At 41.3% G+C, this 24529-nt stretch overlaps 2 protein-coding genes and 1 long non-coding RNA gene across 8 annotated transcripts in view; 2 read left to right on the forward strand and 1 right to left on the reverse strand.

Annotated features, from left to right (window-relative positions):
- Nucleotides 1–9704, reverse strand: part of UEVLD (UEV and lactate/malate dehyrogenase domains) — a 55697-nt gene extending 45993 nt beyond the window's left edge. For 2 of the 6 annotated variants that reach the window (XM_061167848.1, XM_061167842.1), the window contains exons 1-2: nt 9544–9695; nt 1755–1839 (exon numbers count right to left, since the gene is read on the reverse strand). In XM_061167848.1, coding sequence (XP_061023831.1) covers nt 1755–1839; nt 9544–9585 — 127 coding nt within the window. In that variant the 5' untranslated portion in view covers nt 9586–9695. Of the gene's footprint in view, nt 1–1754; nt 1840–9543 lie in introns of those variants that run through there. The other 4 variants (XR_009697060.1, XM_061167856.1, XM_061167862.1 and 1 more) reach the window with 4 other exon arrangements.
- Nucleotides 9705–9798: 94 nt separating this feature from the next.
- Nucleotides 9799–20181, forward strand: MISFA (mitochondrial sheath formation associated). Its single transcript, XM_061167894.1, has 3 exons — nt 9799–9892; nt 18264–19136; nt 19567–20181. The coding sequence occupies exons 2-3, from the start codon at nt 19068–19070 to the stop codon at nt 19657–19659; spliced, it is 162 nt and encodes a 53-aa protein (XP_061023877.1). The 5' UTR covers nt 9799–9892; nt 18264–19067; the 3' UTR covers nt 19660–20181.
- Nucleotides 20182–20994: 813 nt separating this feature from the next.
- On the forward strand, nt 20995–24378 carry LOC133073917 (uncharacterized). The gene is made up of 2 exons (XR_009697063.1): nt 20995–21668; nt 22353–24378. It is a non-coding gene; the product is annotated as an uncharacterized LOC133073917 (long non-coding RNA).
- The last annotated feature ends 151 nt before the right edge of the window (nt 24379–24529 follow it).

Raw genomic sequence — 24529 nt, forward strand, 5'->3', positions numbered from 1 at the left:
CCAGCACCATGCTGTGAAGCAACTGTCCTTCAATTAAAAATAAGTAAATTAAAAACAAAACAAAAATTAGCTATTCCTAAGAAATACTTCAGTTAATACCCCAAATTTTCCCATATATGAAGCTGAATTAGATATATTAACTCAAGTTAATTCAAATACAAAACATACTCATATAAAGTTTTCAAAACTGTATTCTTTGACTAATTCATAAGTCCTGAAATCAACTTCGTCAGTCTTAATCACTATTTGTTTTTAAATGGGATGGAATAGAAAACACCACAGTGTACATAACATTTTAGTTATGTATACATGGGGTCATGATATAAAATGTATTTCCAAGTGTGGGCTGGGGTAAGAAATTTTCAAAGATGAAGAAGTAAAATCTTCCTCAGGTAACTAGACTCTCTATATTAAGCTAAAAAGATAACTAAAACATTATTAATTTATTATCAACCATATATGTGATGGGCAAGATAATGGCCTCTGAAGATGTCCAAAACTCTAATCCTTGGAACACACACACATATATATATATATATATATTACCTTGCTTGGCAAAGAAACTTTTTTAGATGCAATTAAGTTAAGGACCCTGACAATTTCCCTGAGGAAGTTATCCTATATGATTAGAGTGGGCCTAAGCTAATCACATTTCGTTCTTTCTTTTTTATTATTTATTTATTTTTCACTGTGCTGGATCTTCACTGCGGCACAGGATTTTCTCCAGTTGTGGCCAGTGGGGGCTACTCTGTAGCAGCAGTGCATGGGCTTCTCACTGCAGTGGTTTCTCTTCCTCCAGAGCATAGGCTCTAAGGCATATGCACCTCGCTAGTTGTAGCACATGGGCTCAGTAGTTGTGGCTCCCGGGCTCCAGAGTATAGGCTCAATGGTTTGGTGCATGAACCCATGCCCCCTGCATTGGCAGGCAGATCCTTTACCAATGAGCCACCAGGGAAGCCCCACATTTGGTTCTTAAAAGCAGAGCACCTGGGTTTCCCCAGTAGTCCAGAGGTTAAGAATCTGCCTTGCAACACAGGGGATACCAGTTCGATCCCTGGTCTGGGAAGACCACACATGACGCGGGGCAGCTAAGCCCACATGCTGCAACTACCAAAGCCTGAAAACTCCGGAGCCTGTGCACCACAACAAGAAAACCGCCACACAGAAAAACGCAAGCACCGCAGCTAGAAAGGAGCCCCTGCTTGCCGCCAGTAGAGAAGGCCCACGCAACAAGAAGACCCAACACAGCCGAATAAAATAGATTTTAAAAAAAATTTTTAAAGCAGAAAACCCTTTCTGTGGAGATTTGTGAAGGATGGTCAGAGAGATGCAAATTGCTAGCTTTAAAGATGGAGGAAGGTGACTCTGAGCCAAAGAATATGGGTGACCTTTAGAAACTAAAAAAGATACAGTCTTTTTGGCCTTTTTTTTTTTTTTACATCTCCCAGAGCCTCCAGAAAGGAACTAAGACCTACCAACACTTCCAACCTACAGAGACTTATGCTGAGCTTCTAGCTTACAGAACCATAAGACAGTAAATTTGTTTCAAGACACTAACTGTGTGCTAATTTGTTACAGCAGCAATAGGAAACTAATACAATACAAATTTTATTAACTTCAAGTTTCCTTAAAAACCACAGGTCATAAAGTACAGTTCAGAATCAGGGGATAAAAGAGAGAAATGAGAAATTATAATACAGTTATAGCTAAGAACAAATAATTAATAGTTTAAAAACTAGAGAAATGATTCTTACCATAGGTATCCATGGAATATCTGAAATGCGGGAAAAACATGTTTACATTCTTCAGTTCTTCCACAGTTAGATCCCTGAACTTGTACTGAAAAGAGAAAAATGAACACAGAATAAGAATAAAACTATAGGCAACGGAACAATTACAAATTAACATTTAACTGAACACTTACTATGGACTAGGCCCTGGGCTCTGAGTTTTACAACCATGAATGGTATTTGATCTAATCCCATTAATAACAACCCTGTGAAGTAGGTAGGGCTTATAACTGCTTGACTTTATAGAAAATGAAACCTAGAGAATCAAAATAACTTGCTGAGTTAGATAGTAAATGAAACCAGACCTCAAACCCAATGCCTGGGTGTTTCATATCTATATGAAATTACACAGCTGACATCATGGTTAAAGACCCACCTCTCATGCCTGAATACCTCATTCACTTGAGATACCCAGAATTTCCCTTCCTGGTACTACAACTGGGTTTCAAAGAAAGAACAGAAAGCATGCAAGGGTTTGCAGTCAGGCTGAGAGAATTGCCTCCTCATTCATCCTGATGTAGTCTCAGAAACACTACCTTGGTTGCCCTGTGGGCAAAATCATTTAACTTCTTTGATCTTTTCTCATTGGCAAAGAGGAGACTCCTAGACTCCACCTCTTAAATTTGTGCGGGGGATTAAATAAAAATTTTTTTAAAAAGTATGTTAAGAGTCTATTACCATTCTGAAAATGAAACTGAGAAAACAATCAAAAAGAATAAAATACTCAGGAATACATTTAACAAGATGCAAAACAGACTCTTAAAACTACGAAACATTGTTGAAAGAAATTAAAGTGGGTCTAAGTAAACAGAAAGACATCCCTTGTTGACAGATCAGAAAACTTCATATTGTTAAGATGGCAATAGTCCCCAACAGATTCAATGGTCAACAATCCACATTAAAATTCCAGCTGACGTTTTTTTGCTCATTTGCAAAAATTCACAAAGCGATCTTAAAATTCATATGGAAATTCAAAGAACACAGCCAAAACAATCTTAAAAAAGAACAAAAAAATCAGAAGAGTCATACTATAATCAAGAGACAGGCCACAATAAGAAAGACAGACAATAACAAATGTGGGGGAGGATGAGGAGAAATCAGAACCCTCTACACACACACCACTGCTGGTGGTAAAATGGTGCAGCTGCTGTGGAAGAGTCTGGCAGTTCTTCAGAAGATTAAAGAGTTACATTGTTGTTGCTTAGTCCCTAAGTTGTGTCTGACTCTTTGCGACCCTATGGGCTGTAGCCCACCAGGCTCCTTTGTCCGTGGGATGTCCCAGGCCAGCATACTGGAGTGGGTTGCCATTTCCTTCTCCAGGGGATCTTCCCAACACAGGGACCAAATCCACATCTCCTGCACTGGCAGGCGGATTCATTACAACTGAGCCACTAGGGAAGCCTGTTAGAGTTACCATATGACCCAGCAATTCCACTCTGAGGCATACACCCAAGAAAAATGAAAACATGTCCACACAAAAACTTGTGCACAACTGTTCATAGCAGCATTATCTATAACAGTCAATAAGGAAAACAATCCATATGTCCAGTATGATATATCCATAAAATGGAATTCACCCATAAAAATGAATAAAGAACTGATATATACATGGATAAAACATGAAAACATACTAAGTGAAAGAAAACAGACAAAAAGCCACATATTAAATTACTTGCATAAAAAAAAAATTACTTGCATATAAAGTACAAAAACAGGCAAATCCATAGAAACAAAAAGTAGATTAGTGAGTGCCTAGGGCTAGAGGTCCAAAATCACTGCAGATGGTGATTGCAGCCATGAAATTAAAAGACGCTTACTCCTTGGAAGGAAAGTTATGACCAACCTAGACAGCATATTAAAAAGCAGAGACATTACTTTGCCAACAAAGGTCCGTCTAGTCAAGGCTATGGTTTTTCCAGTGGTCATGTATGGATGTGAGAGTTGGACTGTGAAGAAAGCTGAGCAATGAAGAACTGATGCTTTTGAACTGTGGTGTTGGAGGAGGCTCTTGAGAGTCCCTTGGTCTGCAAGGAGATCCAACCAGTCCATCCTAAAGGAAATCAGTCCTGGGTGTTTATTGGAAGGACTGATGCTGAAGCTGAAACTCCAATACTTTGGCCACCTCATGCAAAGAGTTGACTCATTGGAAAAGACCCTGATGCTGGGAGGGATTGAGGGCAGGAGGAGAAGGGGACAACAGAGGATGAGATGGCTGGATGGCATCACCGACTCGATGGACATGAGTTTGAGCAGACTCCGGGAGTTGGTGATGGACAGGGAAGCCTGGCGTGCTGCTATTCATGGGGTCGCAAAGAGTCGGACACGACTGAGCTACTGAACTGAACTGAAGGCTGGAGGTGACTAGGAGAAAATCAAGAATAACTTCTAACAGATTCTGTTTCCTCTCTCTGAATCTTTTTTTTTTTTCATGTACAAGATCAATTTTTCATGTGCAAGAGATATAGCTCTACCACCTGGCAACTTCAGCACGAAAGTATGAAAATCTCATGATTAACATTTGTAAAAGTCAGGTATTAAATGAAACGCGTGTACAACAGTAAGTGCAGACAGGAAATGATGAATTGACAGCATATCTAAGTTACAGAAAGGCCTCTGAAAAGAGCTGTCTACAATTCACATTAGAGCCTAGAATGGTATAGAAAAATAGAGGGAAGGAGGAAGGTCATTTTAGCAGAAGGTCATTTTGTTTTGGGGAAAAAATTTGGCAGAAGAAAAAGCATATCATTTATGAACAACTTGAAAACAGAAAACTCTTACTCATCTTTGTATTTCCCCACAGCAATCTGCACAGGGCATGCCTTCAGTAAATGTAGGCTAACTGGATGGCACCCAGCAAAGGGACAGAGTCATACAAGTAGAGTGGATATAGAAAGCAGTTATGATCCACAGGAGCATCAATCTCTGAGATCACTAAAATAAAGGGCCGACCAGTATTAACTAGAGCAGGGTAAACATGAATCCCAGATTCAGTGTTCCTGATTCAGTGAAATCAAAAGTGAATGAAATCATCCCAACTCTAAACACTAAACAAATGTACAAAAAGCTGCGCTGATGTCACTTGGATTACACATTTATTATGAATCGTATCAGTTTTCTTTTGTTTTCTATTTGATATTATATGCTGTATTCTACATTCTTAACATCCTCTGAGAATATAATAGTTAATGGCTGCATAGGGATATATACTAGAATTGATCTAACTGCAAAGTAATATGAAAGTCTGTTGAAAAAGGTGCAAAAGCACTCTTTGTTAGGGCTTGAAAACCCAAATATCACTACTAGTCAAGTAGGTGATTTTCATTCTTGATGAAAAAGATATATTTTATCTGTTAAAAAAATATATATATTATGGAAAAATCCCTAGAGGTCCAGTGGTTAGGACTCCATGTTCTCACTGCCATGGGCCCAGGTTCAATCCCATTAGAGAACTAAGATCCTGCATGCCTTGCAGCACAGCCAAAAAAGAAAAAAAAAGTCATGCCACTTTTAGTCTATATGAAACAGAGTATCCCCTTAGTGTAATATTTAATATAATCCATGACTATTAACATATAATCCATTACTATTCCTATACCACCTAAGAGAAGTCTGTGTAACATTCTCTAAAGATATACCTCAGACAATGCCATTTGCTTAAAGGGTGCACGCAGCAAACTAAAGAGGAAAACTGGCCCATGAAATCCTAAAACTAAAACAATTATACTATCATAAAAATCATTATGACTGGGGTTTCCCTCGTGGCTCAGTGGTAAAAAATCTGCCTGCCAATGCAGGAGACAAGGGTCCGATCCCTGATCCGGGAGGTTTCCACATGCCACGAGCAACTAAGCCCACGTGCCACACTATTGAGCCTATGCTCCGGAGCGTGGGAGCCACGACTACTGAACCCACATGCTGCAACTACTGAAGCCCATGGGCCCTAGAGCCGTGCTCCACAGCGAGAGAAGCCACCTCAATGAGAAGGTCATGTGCCAAAACGAGAGGGCAGCCCCTGCTCACCGCAACTAGAGAAAAGCCTGTGCAGCAGTAAAGACCCAGCACAGCCAAAAATAAATAAACAAATAAAATTATATATTAAAAAGATGAGAAAGACTGAAAAATTGAGAAGTTACTAAAATTCAATCTGAATCTGCTCCACTGCAATATGTCTATTTGGTAGACTGATATTTATGAACATCAGAGTACTCCTGTATGACACTGCTCAAATGTTGGACACTGAGGAGTATTTTATGGCATCATTTCATTTTTTTAAACAAGTTAAGTACTAAGGAATCTTACAAACTAAGTCCAATCCTATTATTTCATGAGTGAGCAAATCTAGGTTAAGTTACCTGTTCAAGGTAACTCAGCCAGGGATAGTAGAAATAGAAACTGGGGAACCAGAAAATCTTTCTAAACCTAGTACTTAATATATACTAAAGAATATATATATATATATACACACACACACACACACACACACAAACACATATGTACATATATACACATTTTGAAAAATAAACACTTATAAACCAACCTACCCTCTAGCGCTGTCCAGCAAAACTTTCTGCCATAATGGAAAAGATCATGTGTGTGCTATTGAATACTGCAGCCACATGTGGCTACCGACACTTGTGGCTGGTGTGACTGAGATACTCAATTTTTAATTTTATCTAATTTTGATGAATGTAAAAATCCACATGTGTTGAGTGGTTACCATACTACTGGACAGCACAGAGCTTTCCAATCCCATTACATCTGTCTGGGTTTTTCTTCCTCAACCATTCAACTGCCTACCTTAAATTGTATAGTCATATTCCTTTGCCTTTCCCCCTCCATAGTTTTTATCATATTTGTGTGCATCCTAAATACCACTCTCTACTGCTGAGCTGCTTCTTGGTTTAATTAAAATATAATTTTGTATGTAATCTCCAATTTTTTTCCTGAACATACTGTTTCTAAGATTCACTCCTATTGCTGCATGTTGTAATATTTCATTCATTTTCACTGCTGCAGAGTAGTGTTTTCCACTGTGTGAATGAGTATAGAACAAATTATCTTTCCATCAATGAACATCTGGGTTGTTTCTAATTTTGAATTATGAATAATTCTGCAAATGTCTCTTGCTTCATATATTATGAATCATCTATGGTATCTACTTAGATGTAGAAGGACATAAAATACACATAATCAAATTAATTTAAAAAGCCCAAGCTGTTTCTCCAAAGGGTTAAATAACCATTTAACCACCAACAGTGGGGCTTCCCAGGTGACACAGTGGTAAAGAATTAACCTGACAATGCAAGAGACCCCTGGGTCAGGAATATCCCCTCCAGCAGAAAATGGCAACCCACTCTAATATTCTCGCTGGGAAAATTCCATGGACAGAGGAGTCTGGTGGGCTACGATCCATGGGGTCGCAAAGAGTCAGACACGACTGAGCAACTAAGTCACCCACATAGTGAGAGAAAATGGTGTTTTACTATGGTCTCAATTTGCTTTTCCATGGTTACTAATGGACTGGGAAAACACTCATGTCCCTGCTGTCTTCTTTTATTTTTCAAAAAAGGATTATTCATGTCTTTTGTCCAATTTTGTCTTGGTTTTAATATTGATATGTAGGCTAATTTACATAGCCTGGATACCAATACTTTCTCAATTATGCACTACAATATTATTCGCCAAGTTTGTATTTTGCCTCTTCACTCTCTTCATGTGTCTTTTTATACATAAAAGTTCTTACTTTGAATGCAGTCAAATTTATCAGTCTCTTGAGTATTTTACATCTTGTTTACAAAATGCTTGTATACTCTTGAGAGCATGAAGATTCTTCCCTCCATTTTATCTCTATGTTTTAAAGCTCATCTCTTACATTTAAATCTTTAATCCATGGGGAATTTTTAGTTAGTTAGTAAGGTCCAATTTCATTTTCTCCAACATGGATAATCATTTGTCCCTGTATTCTCCTTTCTGTAGTTTTCTGCAATGCCTCTTCTGCTTTATATAGCATTTTCAAAACATATGTGAACATCATTCTAAGCCCTCTAGTCTGTTCCCTTGGTTAATCAGTCTATCCTATACCAATATCACACTGTCTCAATTACTAGTCTTGATATCCAGTAGAGAAAGCCTCACACCTATTCTTTGTAGGAAGGTCAAGATTATTCTTGGCCTTTTGTCCTTCCAAATGAATTTTAGAATCAGTTTGAAAAATTCCCAAAATACCCTGTTAGAATTTTGATTGGAATTGCATTGACTCTACAGATCTGGAGAAAGCAGATATCTTCATATCCATGAAGTTGGAGTATTTATCTAAGCAGGAATATTTATAAGGTTTCCTTTGTTTTCAAGAAGATTTTTCACGTTCTCCATACAGTTGCTTGATTTTAATATACTGTTCACAATATTTGCAGCACTAAAATTATTTCTAAATATTAAGTTGTTATATTATTTGCTACTTCAAGGACTAAGAAACTTTGGAAATATCTGCTAGACTGACTTGTTTCTAACTGGTTTCCTTAACTGACATATCCAACAGACATTTATTAAGCATCAATGTGCCAGACTCTATCCTATGCACTGATAAAAACCTTCCTCAACTATTCTGCTCCAACCCTTGAGAAAATCACCGTCTCTCTTTTATCTTTTTCCTGCATTCCAGTCCCACCAAAATTACGAAGTTTTTTTTTTTTTTTTTTTCCTCGTCTCAACTTCAGCAATTCTTCCCCCTGGACAATACATCATGCTCCCTTCACTGAAAAACTTGATAGCGTGGTTCTTTTAATTTAATATTCTCTGAAAAGGAGTCAGAAAGCCTGTAACCCTAGGTATGATGATACTTCTTTCCCTACAAGACCTACACATCTGTCACAATAGATAAAATCATTCAAATCAGGCATATAAACAATTTCAATCAAAAAGACACGAACCCAACAAAAACGTCACAAATGTACGCTTTCCGCATAGGGAAGTCTTAAAATGCGTTATGAATCACTGAACTAAGAAACTGGTGGAAAAGTTTGCCTCAGACTGTACACTGGTGGGGAATCAGACAGCCTGGTGTAACCTGGAAACTGACCTTGGTCACGCCCTAGAATTGCAGGTCAGGCTTCTGGGTCAGCCCTCCCAGTCAACCTTTCAACGTTAAGAGGATCTCTTCTGGGCCTTCCAACCCTATTTTCATTCCCAAATATACATGAGTCTTTCATTTACCGCAATTACTTAACCCCGTCGTTGTCAGGCACAGGGCTAGATGAGGGAATGTGCCGCCATGAAGTTCACCTTCAAAGAGTAAGGTCTGTATAGAAATAATTACTCCACGATGTGATCATCGATATATCCGAAAATAAGGAGAGAGGAGGGAGTGATTCTATCTCCTAGGGAGTAACATCTGAGTTTTACAAAGGATGAACACTGCAAGTCAAAAACACAGGGGTGTGCGTGGGGGTAAGCCATTTCTGCTGAGAGAAAGGCGTGGTTAAAGGGATAGGCGAGTGCTGGAAGCTGAGACAGAAGCTGGTGGCGTGAGAAGGTCTAAGAGCGGATGGAGGTTGGGGGGATCTCGGAACTGCGGGCGGAGCCAGAGCCGGGGCCGCGCCGCACCGCACCCATTCCCCGCAGCCGGCTTCAGGCCAGCCCACCCTGGCTCCGAGGCCCGAGAAAAGCCGGTAGACGCCCCGAGGCGGTAGGCCGGCCACGGGCGGACGCCCCGAGACCCCGACGCCCCAGACCCTGCCCGACCGGCTGCCCGCACCTTGCCAAGGAGTCGCCTGAGAGCCTCGTTGTCGAACTCCATCTCCAGCCTGGACCGCGAGGCCGGTTCCGCGACCCCAGGCCCGGGATCTCCTTCCGCACTTTCCCTGGACGGAGGCTGCCGAGGACCAAAGTTCCCGAGCCGTCCTAGACTCCGCCCCTTCCCCGGCTCGAAAGTCCACCCGCGTCCAACGCCCGGGGCTCAGCCAGGCTCTGCCGGTTGTCTGATCACCGTTCCGCTGAGAACCGTGTGAGCGCCCAGGGAACCGTGACCCGGCTTGCTGGAGGGAAACTCGGGGACATCTGTGAAGAAAGGAATAGGAAGGACCCGAGGAGAGGCAGTAAAGGAGGTAGAAGATATTGGCGCTGTTCTGGGGAGAGAGTTTCGAGAAGGATGTGTTAAATTCGGCCGAGTATCAAGATCAAGACCCCCGAGTTGTAGTTGCACTTAGGAAGAGATAATGGAATTTCAAATCCTCGGGGGGCTAGACAGGAAAACGGAACAGGTCTGGAACCTTGTTAAAACTGGGTGATAAGACAGCTAAGTGAGGGTTGTGCAACGTGGGGGAAAGGGTTGGCTTTGCGGGGCGGGGCGGGGCGGGGCAGAGCATAATCACGCTGGTGGTAGAAAGAGGAAAAAGTCAGGTGACAAAAAGATTTTGAAGACAAAAATAGAAGATTCGTGGATAAGGTCATCTGGAGCAGTAAGACAAAGAGATGCAATTTGCTGGCCTTGGTTGGTCTGCTTGAATGAGTTACTTACCTGCTTTGCATCCCTGGTTTGAGCCAGTCTCCAGAGCTTGCTATTGTAACTCTCAAGAGGTTGTGTGGGCAGGAGGGTGATTGTATTTCTAGAAAGAGCCAAAGGTAGGAATACTGCGACTCTATTAGTAGAAGAAGATGAAAGGCTGGAAGGAGCACTTATTTGTTTATTCAACAAACTTTTGTTGAGCATTGGCTGTTTGCTAGATATTTTTGGGGAGGAAGAAATTTTCCTCTATTCTTGTAGCTTCTTCTGGCTGGTCTAAAGAGTAAACTGACACCAGACAGAAAAACAGGAGAAAATCAGACTAAAATTATTAACACGTATACCTGGGAGAGACCCAGGAGAACTGTGAGTAACCATAATGGCTGAAGCCCCCACCTTAAATACCATCTTCAGCTAAAGGCAAAAGAGGATGTTGGGGGTTGTGGTTTGAAACCTCAAAGGGGAGAAAGTCAGTTTACATGGAGATCAAAAGTAAATGTTTGGAAAACAAATATTTGCTGAGCCTTGCAGAGCCTAGGAGACTGTGACTTCTAGGCTCTGCCCAGTTACCCCCACCACGCCTAGCTCATTTTCCTTGCAAGTGAAAGCTTAACTGGGGAACAGACCCTCTATCTGAAACCTTTGAAGCAATTAGGGGAAGGTCAAAGATTCTTCCTGAGTCTTTTGGGCTTTAAAAGTAATCATCGAAAAAAAAAAGTAATCATCGTAAATTAATCCTACCAAAGGGGCACATTTTAGGGTGGCAGATTTTGCTCCCCTACAGTATTTTTCTAGGTCTGACAATGGAGAAGTAAACAAAATAGACAAAAGTATTGGCAGTCCTCAGGATGTCATTCTTTTATTAGTAAGAGCAAAACAATAAATATACTAAGTAAATGAGACCATATGTTAGAAGTGATTACATGTTGTGAGGAATAAATTTTTAAAAGGCGGGGTAAGAAGATAAGGGTAGGCCTCCCTGAGCATTCTGTGTTAGAGAACATCCAGGGCCTTTAGACAGGTGTATGCCTGGGGAAACTGAAAAGCGCAGGGAGCCAAATGAAGAGGTGAGGAAGCAGTAGGCAATTCACAGAAACAAGGGGGAGCCACAGATGGTTTAGGGCAATGATTCTTCCAGTGTGGTCCCCAGACTTCCTCGGCATCACTTGGATCTTGACAGAAATATGCATTCTAAGGCCCCACCCCAGACTTAACTCGGAAACTCCGGGGATTGGATCAAGCAGTCTTTTGTTTCTTTGTGGTCTTTTTGTTTTGTTTTTAATTGGAGTATAACTGCTTTTGGAGAAGGAAATGGCAACCCACTCCAGTACTCTTGCCTGGAAAATCCCATGGATGGAGGAGCCTGGTAGGCCACAGTCCACGGGGTCGCCAAGAGTCGGACACGACTGAGCGACTTCACTTTCACTTTTCGTAACTGCTTTAGTGTTAGTTTCTGCTGTAAAGCGGTCTTTACAAGCCCGGGTGATTCTAAGGCATGATGAAGTCTGAGAACCACTAAAGGGGTTTTGTGGACTATTGTGACTGTGGCTTGTTAGTGCTCTCCTGCTAGAGACCATCAGGAGCACACCCACACTCAAGTAGGGTCGATCCCTCCTCGTGGTGAGGGAGCAGGGGAACCGTCAGGAGAACCATCAGCTCAGCTGAGTAAGAGCCTGGAAAGAACCTATTTCAGGATTGGGACTCTGGGTAATTTGGGAGAGGACTTAAGGAATCAAAGCTTTACTTTGGATTGGGTGTTTTCAGAAGCCAGGGACAATTCTGAGCTTGGGTATCTCAATAAATATTATCTCTCAGATGGCCAGACTGGAGCAGGGCTGAGGCTGTATTTGGTAAAGCAGCAGTAGTCACATCAGCAGAGAGAAGAGGATGTTTGATGTTTCCTGGGCTGCATGGTAACCTTGTTTGTGTCTCTGCTTAGATGAAATTATGATGAGGACTCGTTTTGTCTCATCTTATCATGGTCTGTGCTGTCTGATGTCAGTGTTCGGAGAGATTGTTTATATCCCACAGGAGATAACAGAAGCATGGCTGTAAGTCCAGGTCATCTTCTAGCAACACTGAGGCCTGTCTGGGTCGGGCCAGTTCTCAGATGTCAGGGGCTGCTTTTTTCTTCCTTAAACTTTTGCCCTGAGAGAAAGAGGATGGCACGGCAGGGTTTTGAACAGAGGATCAACATGACCTGAGTTGTAAAAGAAGTCTGACTGCTTCACTGTGAAGAGAGGAGGTGGGGAGTGGAAGCCAGGAGACAGGTAGGAGATAAGAAGGTTGAAGGATGAGGCCTCTTAAGAGCACATCAACCAGATCTAACACACCTCAGGAACTATGGAACATCCAGGGATTCTGAGGTTTTATAGATCCCGTCACAAAGCCATTAATCAAGGAAAGTCTATCTAGTTAGAAGTAAGGCCTGAGCAAGTTTCTTCAGTCTTTTGTGAAAACCTTTTATGAAAGAGGGCTTCCATTCAAACCAGAAATTCTCTTCTGGTTTAATCACTGTGGATGGATCACAGGCACTAGGAACACTGTGCCTGTTTGTGTGTGCACGCGTGCTGGCATTTCCCACGTGGAGGGTACATTGCTCAGAGTTTTATGCACTCTATTGCATGAATTCACCTAGATAGGATTTTTATCAATTATTATTGATATTATTATTATTCCAATAATTATTATCAATTATTATCTCTTTTACTGATGAGCAAACTGGGGTTTAGTGAACTATTTATTATCTATTTCCTTGTTTCTGAGATCCTGTTGAATAAGAGACATATCACTGACAGTGTTTGGAGGGAGAAATGATTACAAAATTAAATATGTACTAGTTTTAACCCCACTTTGTGGAATTTGTCTTACAGAAATAAAAGTACCCAGGATGTTTGTGCAAAGATGTTCATTATATTAAAAGGGGAAAAAAAGCCCCCAGGCTAAGAAATGGGTAAAGTGTATATTCTGCTCCTTTGTTTATAGCTTGAGAAAAATCACAAGAATGGCTTGTTTAAAATTATAATATTTTTTATTGGTGCTCTGCTTCTGATCTCTGTTTATATTCTGCTTTCATAGTTATGGGTCCTACCAGACACATTGTTTAGGGATAAAACCTTGGTATTCTGTCTATCAGACAAATGTATCCTTATCATTTACTTCTTAAAAAACTTTTTAATTGTAAAATACACATAATGTACAATTTACTATCTTAACCATTTTAAGTATACAGTTCAGTGGTAATAAATACATCCATAATGTTTTATAGCCATCACTACCATCTGTCCCCATAAGTCATTTTATCTTATGAAACAAAGGCCATACCCATTAAACAATAACTTCCCATTCTTCCCTTCCTCCAACCCCTGGAAACCACCATTCTGCTTTCTGCCTCTATAATTTTTACTAAGTATGCCACCAATGTAGTAGAGTCCAGAAACAGACCCTTACATTTATAGTCAATTATTTTTGACAAAAGTGTCAAGACCATTCAGTGGGAAAAGAATAGCCTTTTCAGCAAATGGCGTTGAGAAAACTGAATATCCATACGCAAAAATGAAGTTAGATCCTTATGCAATACCGTATACAAATATTAACTCAAAATGGATCAAAGACCTAAATGTTAAGACCTAAAACAATAAAACTCTTAGGAGAAAATATAGAAAAACAAATTTCCTAAGATTAGATTTGGCAGTGATTTCTTGGATATGACATGAAAGACATAGGCAACAAAAGAAAAAAATAGACAAATTGGACCTCATAAAAATAAAGAAATTTTGTTCACCAGAGGACAGTATCATTTACTTCTTAGATGTGTGAAGATTGTGTTGTTGTTCACTGACAGCATATGCTGCATCTCAAGCAGTCCTGCCACAAATGTCCTTTGACCTTGTGAAATGAAACTGTAATCTCTCTTTTTTAAACTGGTTCTTTTTTTATAAGGATTTTATATAACTTCTCATGCTCTGTCTGAACCAGCATAACTTTCTGAGAGTCACTTTGCCTTCTCCGGTGAAGTAAAAAACACAATACTCAGGAGAAATTTGTCCAAGAAAGTTTGTTTTTCACAATCACAGCAATGTTTATGGTGGTAAAAAGTTGGGGGAGAAAAGAAGACTAAATGCACATTTGCCTGTTGCTTGCTTATTACCTTTCAGTTCCAAGTCCACCATTCATTGCTTGCTCTGCTGTAGTGGAACTGGACCTTTTAAGCACTTTTCCTTTGCTAGTGGGCTTGATATCAAGTTCTGTCAATAGAGGGCCTAGGGTGATATTAAGGAGGAAGAGACTTCCTCCTTCCAGAGCGCTTTTTTGGTCCTACTGTGTGGCTGCCAGTGGTACAAGTGGGGTGCTGGTGCTCACTCTCTGCAGCTTCAGTGGCCCCCACAAACTCCTCCTCATTGAGTTTCAGTGGCACCCCTGGTAGTCAATCAGTTCTACCCGCCCCCCCCCCCCCTGCAATGAGATGGCTTTCTAGTCCATTCTACTGGCATATCCCCAGAAAGTGGATTCTCAGTGAAGATCAGTAAACCTGACAAACCATTCCCCCACCGCCTCCCGCCACCAGAGAGTTCCAGCAAACTCCACTAGCATCTCAGTCAGTGGTTCCCTATGTACCAGCTCCAGCCTACAGCAGCTCATTGGATTTCCCCTACCGTCCAACTGGTCCTGACCATCACTTCTCCAACAAGCTTTAGATCTCCGCCCTGGAGGGGAAGGCACTCTTTCCAGTTGATTCCTACCTTTGGATACTTTATAGTGGTGGTGACTGCTGTCTGTATATGCTAGTCCTATGATATGTACAGCTTTCAATCTCTTCCATCAATTTCCTGTTCCTAGTTACTAATTCTTTTTGTTGAACTTTCTCTGTCCAAATTATTGTGGTTTCTATCTCCTGACTCGATCTTGCCTGATATATCTATTATTGGGATAAAGATGAGGGAACTCCGTGGCAGTGCAGTGGTTAGGAGTGGCACCTTCACTGTTGGGGCCCATGTTTCATCCCTGGTTGGGGAAGCTGCACAGCACAGACAAAGAAAAAAGAAAGAGCCAGAGAGGGAGAAGGTGGACATACATGTGGAATACTATATAGGAATGAAAAATAAGCTAGACTTCTGCTTCTGTCTATGAATGATCAACCTCTACAGGAGTTGCCTTCTCTTCATAAACAAATAGAAAATTGCACAAAATATATGAAATAATTATTTTCAGGTCTTGCACAAGGGCCAGCCAACCAGTCCGTGAATTTTGAAAGACAGGAAACAGGAGAGTTGAGCCTTCCAGTTGCCCCAGCCTACTGCCTCGAGGCAGCTTTCAGCCTGCAGCACAGACATGGGTTACCCGAACCAAACCCAGTCAAATAGAAAGATAGTGGTGTGCCAAGGAAACCAGAGTGCCAGGAACTTGCAGGATGGAGTCTTGCAAAGAGGCGATTCCACAGAGGAAGCACTCTGGAGATCTCCACAGGGACCCTTGTGAGTCTTTGGCTGAGTTCTATCTGTGTATACGTAGGGTAAAGACTCCATGAGGCAAAAAAAAAAAAAAAAAAAAAAAGACTCCATGAGGCTGGGAACAAGAACCACCCAGAAACAGTAGGTCGAACACTTCTGGGAGCTCCCAAAGGGGCTGGCGATGTGGAAAATTCCACAGAATGGGAGACCTAACACCATAGGCATCAGGGAGAGTGTTCAGAAGGGTCATAGTTCAGTAATAGGGGTGATTATTCTTACAGTAAAGACTGCTCTTGATCCACCATCACAGAGCTTAAAACACACCTCAGAGAACCAGGCTGACTCAGAGAGCATAACTGAATCCCAGAAGAAAAACCAACAGTACTGAATAGAATACAAAACATTCCTGCACTCAAGTGTAAAATTCCCGATGTTGAACATCTAACCAAAGTTGCCAGGCATTCAGAGAAGCAGGAAAATGTCATCCACGACAAAGACAAAAAACAACCACCGAAACAGCCCCAGAAGTAAGAGAAATGGGCCCTTAAAATGTTTATTATCAATCTCATAAATATGCTCAATGATATGGAAAACATGAACATGATACAGAGAAAACTGAAAGATAGCATTAAAAAAAAAAGAAACTGAACTTCTAAGAGATGAAAAATACAACATCAAATTTAAAATATACTGTATGGGATTAACAGAAGCTTAGAAGGTTAGCAGGAAAGATGATTGAACTTGAAAAAGACTGCAATAGAAAATATCCAAAGTGGAACACAAAAGGAAAATGAACAGAGTACCAGCAATCGGTGGGACAAAATCCACATGTAATGGGGGTCACAGAAGAGGAACTGGGGAGACAGAAGAAATGTTTGAGGAAACAGTAGCCAAACATGTCTCCAATTTTATGAAAACCATAAACCCACTGAATCCAAGAAGTTCGCCAAACCCCAGGTAGAAAAAACATGCAGAAGTTTACACAAAGCAAAGTCAAATTGCTGAAAATTAGTGATAGAGAAATTTTTTAAATAGGCACTTCCCCTATGATCCAGTAATCCTCCTCCTGGGATTTACCCTAGAAAAATTAAAACTTATGTTCTCTTTAAAAATTATACGCAAGTATTTATAACATCTCTATTCAAAACAGCACAAAACTGGAAACAACCCCAATGCTATTTGACAGGGAAATTGACAAACTGATACAACCATACAATGAAATAATATTCATTGAGAAAGAACTGACTATTGTATAATATGAATGAATCTCAAAAGCATTAATACGAAGTGAGAGAAGCTAGTGGAGAAGCCAGTGGAAGAAGGTTATGATTCCATTTACATGAAGTTCAGTGGTTGTCGGGGATCAAGGGGATTGACTTCAGAGGGGTATGGGGAGTTTTTTGAGATGATCACAATTTTCTCTGTCCTAATTGTGGTGGTAGTTACAAGATTGATACATTTTTAAAATTGTGTCAGTTGTACACTGAAAATGAATGTGTTTTATCCTATGTAATTTATACCTCAATAAAGCTTCTTATTAGAAATGGATAAAGGAATGTGTTTAGATTTTTTTTTCTCAATTGACCCAGGATGTATTGTTATAGGAAAAAAGCCAGTTATGAGTTAGCAAAAAGTTTGTTCAGGTTTTCCAGTAACAATTTAGAGAAAAAAATCTGAACAAACTTTTTGGACAACCCAATATGTAGTAGCATATGTGGTGTGATCACCTTTAATGAAACAACACTAAAAACCCCTCTATGTGTATTGCTATGTATCCCTGTGTAGCTCTATGTGTATATCCCTCTGTGTGTCTAGTGATGTTCACAAGCTCCTGGATAGTCTTCGGCAGAATACACACTAGACTGTAACACTCGTTACATCATGGGGCTAAGAAGAGGAAGAATATTACAGTTTTCTTTATACATCTTTGGATGATTTCATGTTTTACAATGAACACCTGTTATTTTCATGATGAAAATAAGGGAGAGGATATCAAACTAATAGGGGGATGTATATGTAGGAAGAACTCTGGTGGGGGGAGGAACCCACCATATCAGTGCAGGGGTGGTCATTAAACTTGACAGAAAAGGAGATCTTTGGTAACCTCTGAGAGAGCATCTGATTAGTGTGGTTGGGGCAGAAGTCAGGGTGTGAAGTGTGGAAGCAAAGCATGGACTGGAAAGAAAGGCTTTGTTCAGTAAGTTTGGTCATACAAGGCAATTTAACAAGACAGTTAAGGGAGCCACAGCATTAACTGGAGTTTTTTGTGAGAAGAGGAAAAGAATGCTTGTAGCTTCTTGAAGGCCAAGAAAAGAGAACCAGTGGACAGGAACTGACCAAAAGTGTTAAAGAATGCTATAAAATGATGATGAGGGGAGGTGGGAGGGGAAGGGTTGCAGGGACAGAAGTAAATACTTCTCATTTCCTTAGAATTCAGTTGTGTTTCATTCACAGTTGTCATATACCTAGGAATGCACCTTTCCCAACCCCTGTCTTAGTCTAAAGAGCTCAACTTCCTAACAGGAAACTGGGCCCTGATCTGGAGCATCACCTGTGTGACCTAATGCAGATCACTTGGGACCATACAGAAAGCTGAGCACTGAAGAATTGATGCTTTTGAACTGTGATGTTAGAAAAGACTCTTGAGAGACCCTTGGACTGCAAGGAGATCAAACCAGTCCATCCTAAAGGAAATCAGTCCTGAATATTTATTGGAAATACTGTTTCTGAAGCTCCAATACTTTGGCCACCTGATGCGAAGAGCCAACTCATTGGAAAAGACCCTGATGCTGGGAAAGATTGAAGGCAGGGGGAGAAGGGGATGACAGAGGATGAGATGGTTGGATAGCATCACCGACTTGATGGACATGAGTTTGAGCAGGCTTCAGGAGTTGCTGATGGACAGGGAAGCCTGGAGTGCTGCAGTCCATGGGGTCGCAAAGAGTCGGACATGACTGAGTGACTGAATTGACTAGGCTTTGTAAGCCTCAGTTTTCTCATTGGTAAAATGGGATAAGTAACAGTACCTACCTCATATTGTTGCTGTGAGATAACGCATTCAGAGAGCTTACATTGCCGCTCACTGCTCATCTGGGGGCAGTCTCTTTGACCTTCTGTGGTCTGGCCCATGTCATCATGATGTCACAATGCCCTACTAGACTCCAACTTCTCCACTAGTGAGTTGTGGATGCTTTGGAGCTAAGGACTAGAACTGACATGAGAGACCTCTACCAACTGAGGGTTTCGTGAGCACACTGCTTTGTCAAGATCTTGGTGAATAGTCTTTCACTGTGCAATCGTGTCTTAGAAATTGTTTTACTTGTTATCATGATCGTGCTTGGCTGGATGCTTTTTGTTGGATTTGCATGTTACCTGGGCACATTTCCAGAGTTCGTGGTAAGTAATGACTTTGCCTGTTAATTCTTCATAGTCAGTCTTGGCCCTGGCTCACCCTCCCAACTGGGATTTCTGACCAAACAGGAAAGATGGTTGAGGTCTCACCACTAATAAGAGGTCAGGATGTGGTGGGAACAAAGTTAGTTTCCCAGGCTACTTCCCATCCCACTGGGACATCTTTAAGCCTTTACCCCTCCCCTTGGTTACTTAATATCACTTATTTCAAAGCATGATGGAATCTGTAAGGGCTCTGCTAGAGGCATTGCCTGACTTCTGGATTTCAAGCCAAGTGAATCAGTGATTGCTGGGAGGAAAGGGAATGTGGGTATTAGTGGACGTTTCAGCAGCCGTTCCAGTCACATACAGGGGCAGTTACCTACTGGGACAATGAATAGGGCCAGCTCTGCCTTTAAGTTTCTTTTTGCCTCAGCCTCCAACTCTGAAGTGGAAAGAGAGGTGGGTTGTTCAGGAGAGCAAGACACACCTGAGGAGCCAGACTTTGGATGAAGATCTGCAACTGTGAGCGACTGTGACGGTCTGTTGAGCTGGATTCCTCCCTTTCAAGAGAACTTGATAGCACCCGGAAATGTCAATGGAAAGTTTGCTTTCCTCTGGAAAATAAAATGAACTGCGAAATGGGAAAGACTTTGAGGAGCACTGCTGAGGACAGCAAGCCCTGGTTCAAAGATTTGTTAGTAACTATACCTCCTGGGTATTGTTTTCAATGACTGTTCCACCTATTATTTTTTCCATGCAGACGCTATAATAAATTAGACCAGCATTTTTAATGCCCCTTTTGGCAGATTCTGAAACTTGAGTTAATGTAAATTTGAGTTCAGGTTCTAACTTTGCAACTTCCTGGCCGTATGATCTTAGGAAAGTTTAATCTCTCTGAACCTCAGTTTCTTCATCCATAGGATGGAGATATTCCAGTCTCTTTCTGTTTTTGTGAGAATTACACGTGGAAATTCATGTGAAGCATTTAATGCAAAACTTGACAAGTTAGTAAATGCTAGCTTTAAGTAGTAAATGCTAACTTAACAACTAGGCCAAATAATGAACTAGTCAGCAGACTTACTGGTGACTATGACCTTGCCTACTTACCTAGGGCCACAAAAACCAACCCATTTGTGAAGCTGAAACATAGATCTCTGGACTTAATACCCCTCTCATTCATTCCACTTGACCAGCCTGTCTATAGGAAGCATTAGTAACAGTGTCCTTTTAGCAAACCATCTCCTGGCCTTCTTGAATCCCACCCCCATTTCATTCAGACTGGTTTTTTCAAAGATGTTCCCATTGTTAAAGAAACTTAGCTCTTAAGAGTCTTAATATTATAATATGCAATTACAGGAGCAGGTTTTCTGGGAAGCTTCTCCAGAAGGCTTCAAGAAGGGTATCCAGGGCTCCAGAAGGGTATCAAGCAAGTCCCAGCCCTAGGTATCCTAGGAGCAGGCCATGATGGGGTTCTTTTTTTTCGCCTATGCTCCAGAATGTCTATGCATGTATCAGCTCAACAGTCAGACCTGTGCGGGGTGGGGTTGCAGGTGGAATCACTGGGCACCTATTTAGCTTGAGCAGCTGCCACAGTGCGATCCTGACCAAACCATTGACATTGTGGGTGCCTCAGTTTCTCCAGCTATGAAATGAGCAGAATAGCCCATCTTCCTCCTCTTCCCTTCTCAGGAAAGTCAAGAGGAGGCTTTCCCTGCATGATGAGGGTTTAACTGTACCATTTCTCAAAATGCAAGACTTTTCTTCTTTGAGTAGCCTAACAGTTACTCAAGTTATTTCTTTTTTTTTGGGGGGGGGGGAGGCAAGAATACAGGAGTGAGTTGCCATTCCCTTCCTCAGGAGATCTTCCCGACCCAGGGATTGAACCCAGGTCTCCCACATTGTAGGCAGACGCTTTACCACCTGATCCACCAGGGAAGTCTATTCAAGTTATTTAAGTAATTGCTTATAGTGTACACAGCTAGTCACTCCTCCCCATTAATCCATAGTGTGTGTTTTGTTCACAGCAACGCCTTGGGCATCTGATTGCATAAAACAGGTAGTCAAACTTTTGGCAGGTGATGAGTTAATAAAGATAAGATGCCAGCTAGATCCTAACCACACAGTCACCAAAGAACAGGGCCCGCCTACTCAGAGTTCTTTAGCCCCTACACACCTGACACCCTGGCCAGCTGTCCCATACTGTCTCACTCTGACTGGTCCTCAAGGTCACAAGAGTTGATGTCACAATCGGTGTCTGAGCTATCTGCCCCGCAGATAGCCATGGCGAGCCACTTCAGGTCAAACTAGACCACGAAGCTCTCCAGCCAGGAGCTACCATGCTGGACCATCCACCATCTGGTCTTGCATGAAGACAGCCCAGTTTCCAGGGCTCGGAATAGAACACCACACCTTTCAGAACCACCTGTTTCGCTCTGCACACACTACCAGCTAAGAAGCCCTGCAATGATTGTTGTCTTATGGATGCTTCTCATTGCAGGAACAATGTGGAAGGGATACAAATATCCCCCAGGAGGGGTAAGTGTGCCTTGAGTTTTGTTCTCTATTCCTACTTTGAAAATGTATTCCCTGGGATACATGAACCAAGCCCAAAAATCCAACTTTAGAGACACTCTCTTTATTTTAAAAAGTTATTGTAGCATACCTATTTCTATTGTTATTCAGTATCTATCTGTTTAGAGTTGAGAGAGTTCCCTGTGTCTTTCATGTGACCTTTTATACATCTTTTCCTGAGTCTTTACTCTTAAGTTCTTTAGTGTCTTTCCAAAAACAAAAACAAAAAACTGGAGATACAGAGGTAAAGATATTTCAGGCCCAGAGTCAAAGCTGTCTGACAGGCATGACCTGTTTTCATATTTACAGGACACTTCATATGCTCTGCCTTCAATTTCCCTTCTTAAATTAGCCCACATCAGCAACCCAGGCTTAACTGTCCCTCATCACATAAACACTGGGTTGTAAAACTGTCCTGTTGGCAGATGTCTTTCCTCTCTTCTTAGACCTTGGATATTTGTGTTTTCTCTACCACTTGTCTGCTCCCACACTGCTAAGTCCCAGTGGCAGCTGGGCTTGGAGGCATTAGGTGAGACAGAATGGGACACAGCTAGCCCTGCCTGCCCTTGGGAAGGAGGGCAGTTCCCTCAGCCCCACACCCTAGCCAACACTAGTCAAGACCCACCTGACCTCCTTTTCTCCCCCTAGACCCCAGTGGAAATAAGCAAAGATGATCCTGGTGAAGTGATGCAGCTCTGAAGCTTTCCCACCCAGCTGTACAGTTCCTGATGGTGTCCCATATAAAGTAATTGCACATTATTTTGTCACATTTTATGTAACAAGTTACCACACTTTTAAAGATGAATGAAGACTTGGTATTCTGTTAGCTCAAAACAGGGAGATGGAGGGTGAGGAGGTAGTTGGGGGAATGGGAGGGATTGGGTCCCCTGTTTAATAATCCATAAGACTGGCATTAAGACTGAGATCCTTATTCAGTACCCTTGAGGAAATTCTGTAGAGCTCTTTAGACCTGTTTCCCACATAGTACCTTTCTCCTGGGTCCAAGGACCAGGGTCCAGGCAGAGGTGAAAAAAAGTTAAGAGACTGCAGCAACTTTCAGCAGGTACTCTGGGTGGGGCTATTTGTCTGTAGCCTTTGCACAGCTATTAAGAACCCAGAGTTTACATCATATGGGGAAAGGGGATTTTAACATTGGGTGCTAGATACTAGTTGGTATTTTAATCCTTATAGTAACCTTCTTAGCCACTTTTTACAAAGTGGCAAAAATGAAGTTGGGAGGCTTAAGTACTTTACCAACCCACACAGTTCTGTGTAGCAGAGATTAAGATCCAGGCCCTCTCCTTGACATGCTCTTACATGCCAAGGAAAAGAGCTGAGCAAGAGAGACCGGGTATGCTAAGATCTTGACCATCTTGATTCAAATGTCTTCCTCACCTGAATAGCCCAGCGGTTGCCTTTTCTTTTAGCAGTGACCGCTACTGAGCCCGGCAGCATGGGTAGAAACAAAAGCTAACTGCCCAGCCCTCGACAGGATGCAGTTTTGAGTTCATGAGACCCAGAAAAGGTTCCCATTCTTGTATATAAAACGCATGCTATTAATCTGGGTGTCTGAGCCCTAGGATATTCCTAATGAGCTCTCTAAAAGTTTGAGCTTTCTGACCCTAAAAGAGAAAGAAAATCTAAAAGGAGCAAATACTTTTGAGTTATATGGAACTGCTCCCATTCTATGGTTGCTTGGGTATGACTGACAGTTTCGTTGTTCAAAAGTGCACCGTTTCCAACAAAGTACCTTTTGGTTATACAGACAGCATTTTGTTAATGACTCTAGTATATGCTTGCTAAAGTATTTTTAAGTGCCTCTATGCACTGCATGGCTTACCCTTTTTAATAGAACAAGTGAATTCAAAATTTATATGCAGAAATAGGATACTAGTATAGTTTATACTTGTATGACCTAGAGTCCATACATTATACCGAGTACATACATTCTCTGGCTGCAGGGCTGCACCCACTTGCCTGATATGTTCCGAATGATCATCCTCCCAGCTACCTCAGGCTCTTTTTATTATAGGGGGTCGGAACTGCTCAATTTCTTGAAAAGAGGTGCTATATACCCGGTTCTTCTTCCCTTGTTCCCTGACTCTATCTCCAAACTGTTCTCCGAACTTGTATGTCTGATACCAGAATAGTTCACTAAGCTGGTGGGGTGAGAGGGAAGAGGTGTCAGTGGCAGGGGCTGAGTGGACAAGAATGTGTAAGGGGGAAGGAACATAGGTGTGGGTGTGGGTGTGTGTGTGTTAGGAAGTAAACCCATCTCTAAGTCTGATGAGTCTGCTGGGGTTTCTAGCTGGAATAATATTTGGGGTGATGAAATAAGGAATATGAGTTCTGTTAAATAAATGCAAACCAGTGAAAATATCAATAAAATATTTTTAATGCCTACAATTTCTTTTATACATAATTGCAAAACTTTTATCTGTAAATGCAAAAGTAGATTCTCTTGCAGGTCAACAGCACCAGAAAACAAGCTATGCTGGGTAAACGTTTCTTTAAACTTGATTTGTCCATTATGTAAAAGACATGGATTTAATAACTTCAAAGAAATCTATATCCCACTCTTAATCATACACTAACACCTGAATATTTATGTCATCACATCCACTCACAAAATAAATAGTAGTCTAATATATTCAGCACATTGAAAATAAAACAACCAGTCTCTCTATATATATTTATTCTCTTTCCAAACATGTTTTGGTCTCCTGTTATACCTCAGAAATGTACTAATAGCTGCTTTTAAATTATAAAATACAAAACAGTAATTTATTTCTTGGAGAAGATCTTGGGGATTACATTAAAAAAAT

The sequence above is a fragment of the Dama dama genome, chromosome 2, assembly GCF_033118175.1.
Source record: "Dama dama isolate Ldn47 chromosome 2, ASM3311817v1, whole genome shotgun sequence".
Lineage (NCBI taxonomy): Eukaryota > Metazoa > Chordata > Mammalia > Artiodactyla > Cervidae > Dama > Dama dama.

Coding starts and splice junctions, on each gene's coding strand:
- MISFA (XM_061167894.1), top strand. CDS start 19,068: ATGATCGTGCTTGGCTGGATGCTTTTTGTTGGATTTGCATGTTACCTG. Junction 19,137..19,566: donor GCACATTTCCAGAGTTCGTG/GTAAGTAATGAC, acceptor TTTTTGCCTCAG/CCTCCAACTCTGAAGTGGAA.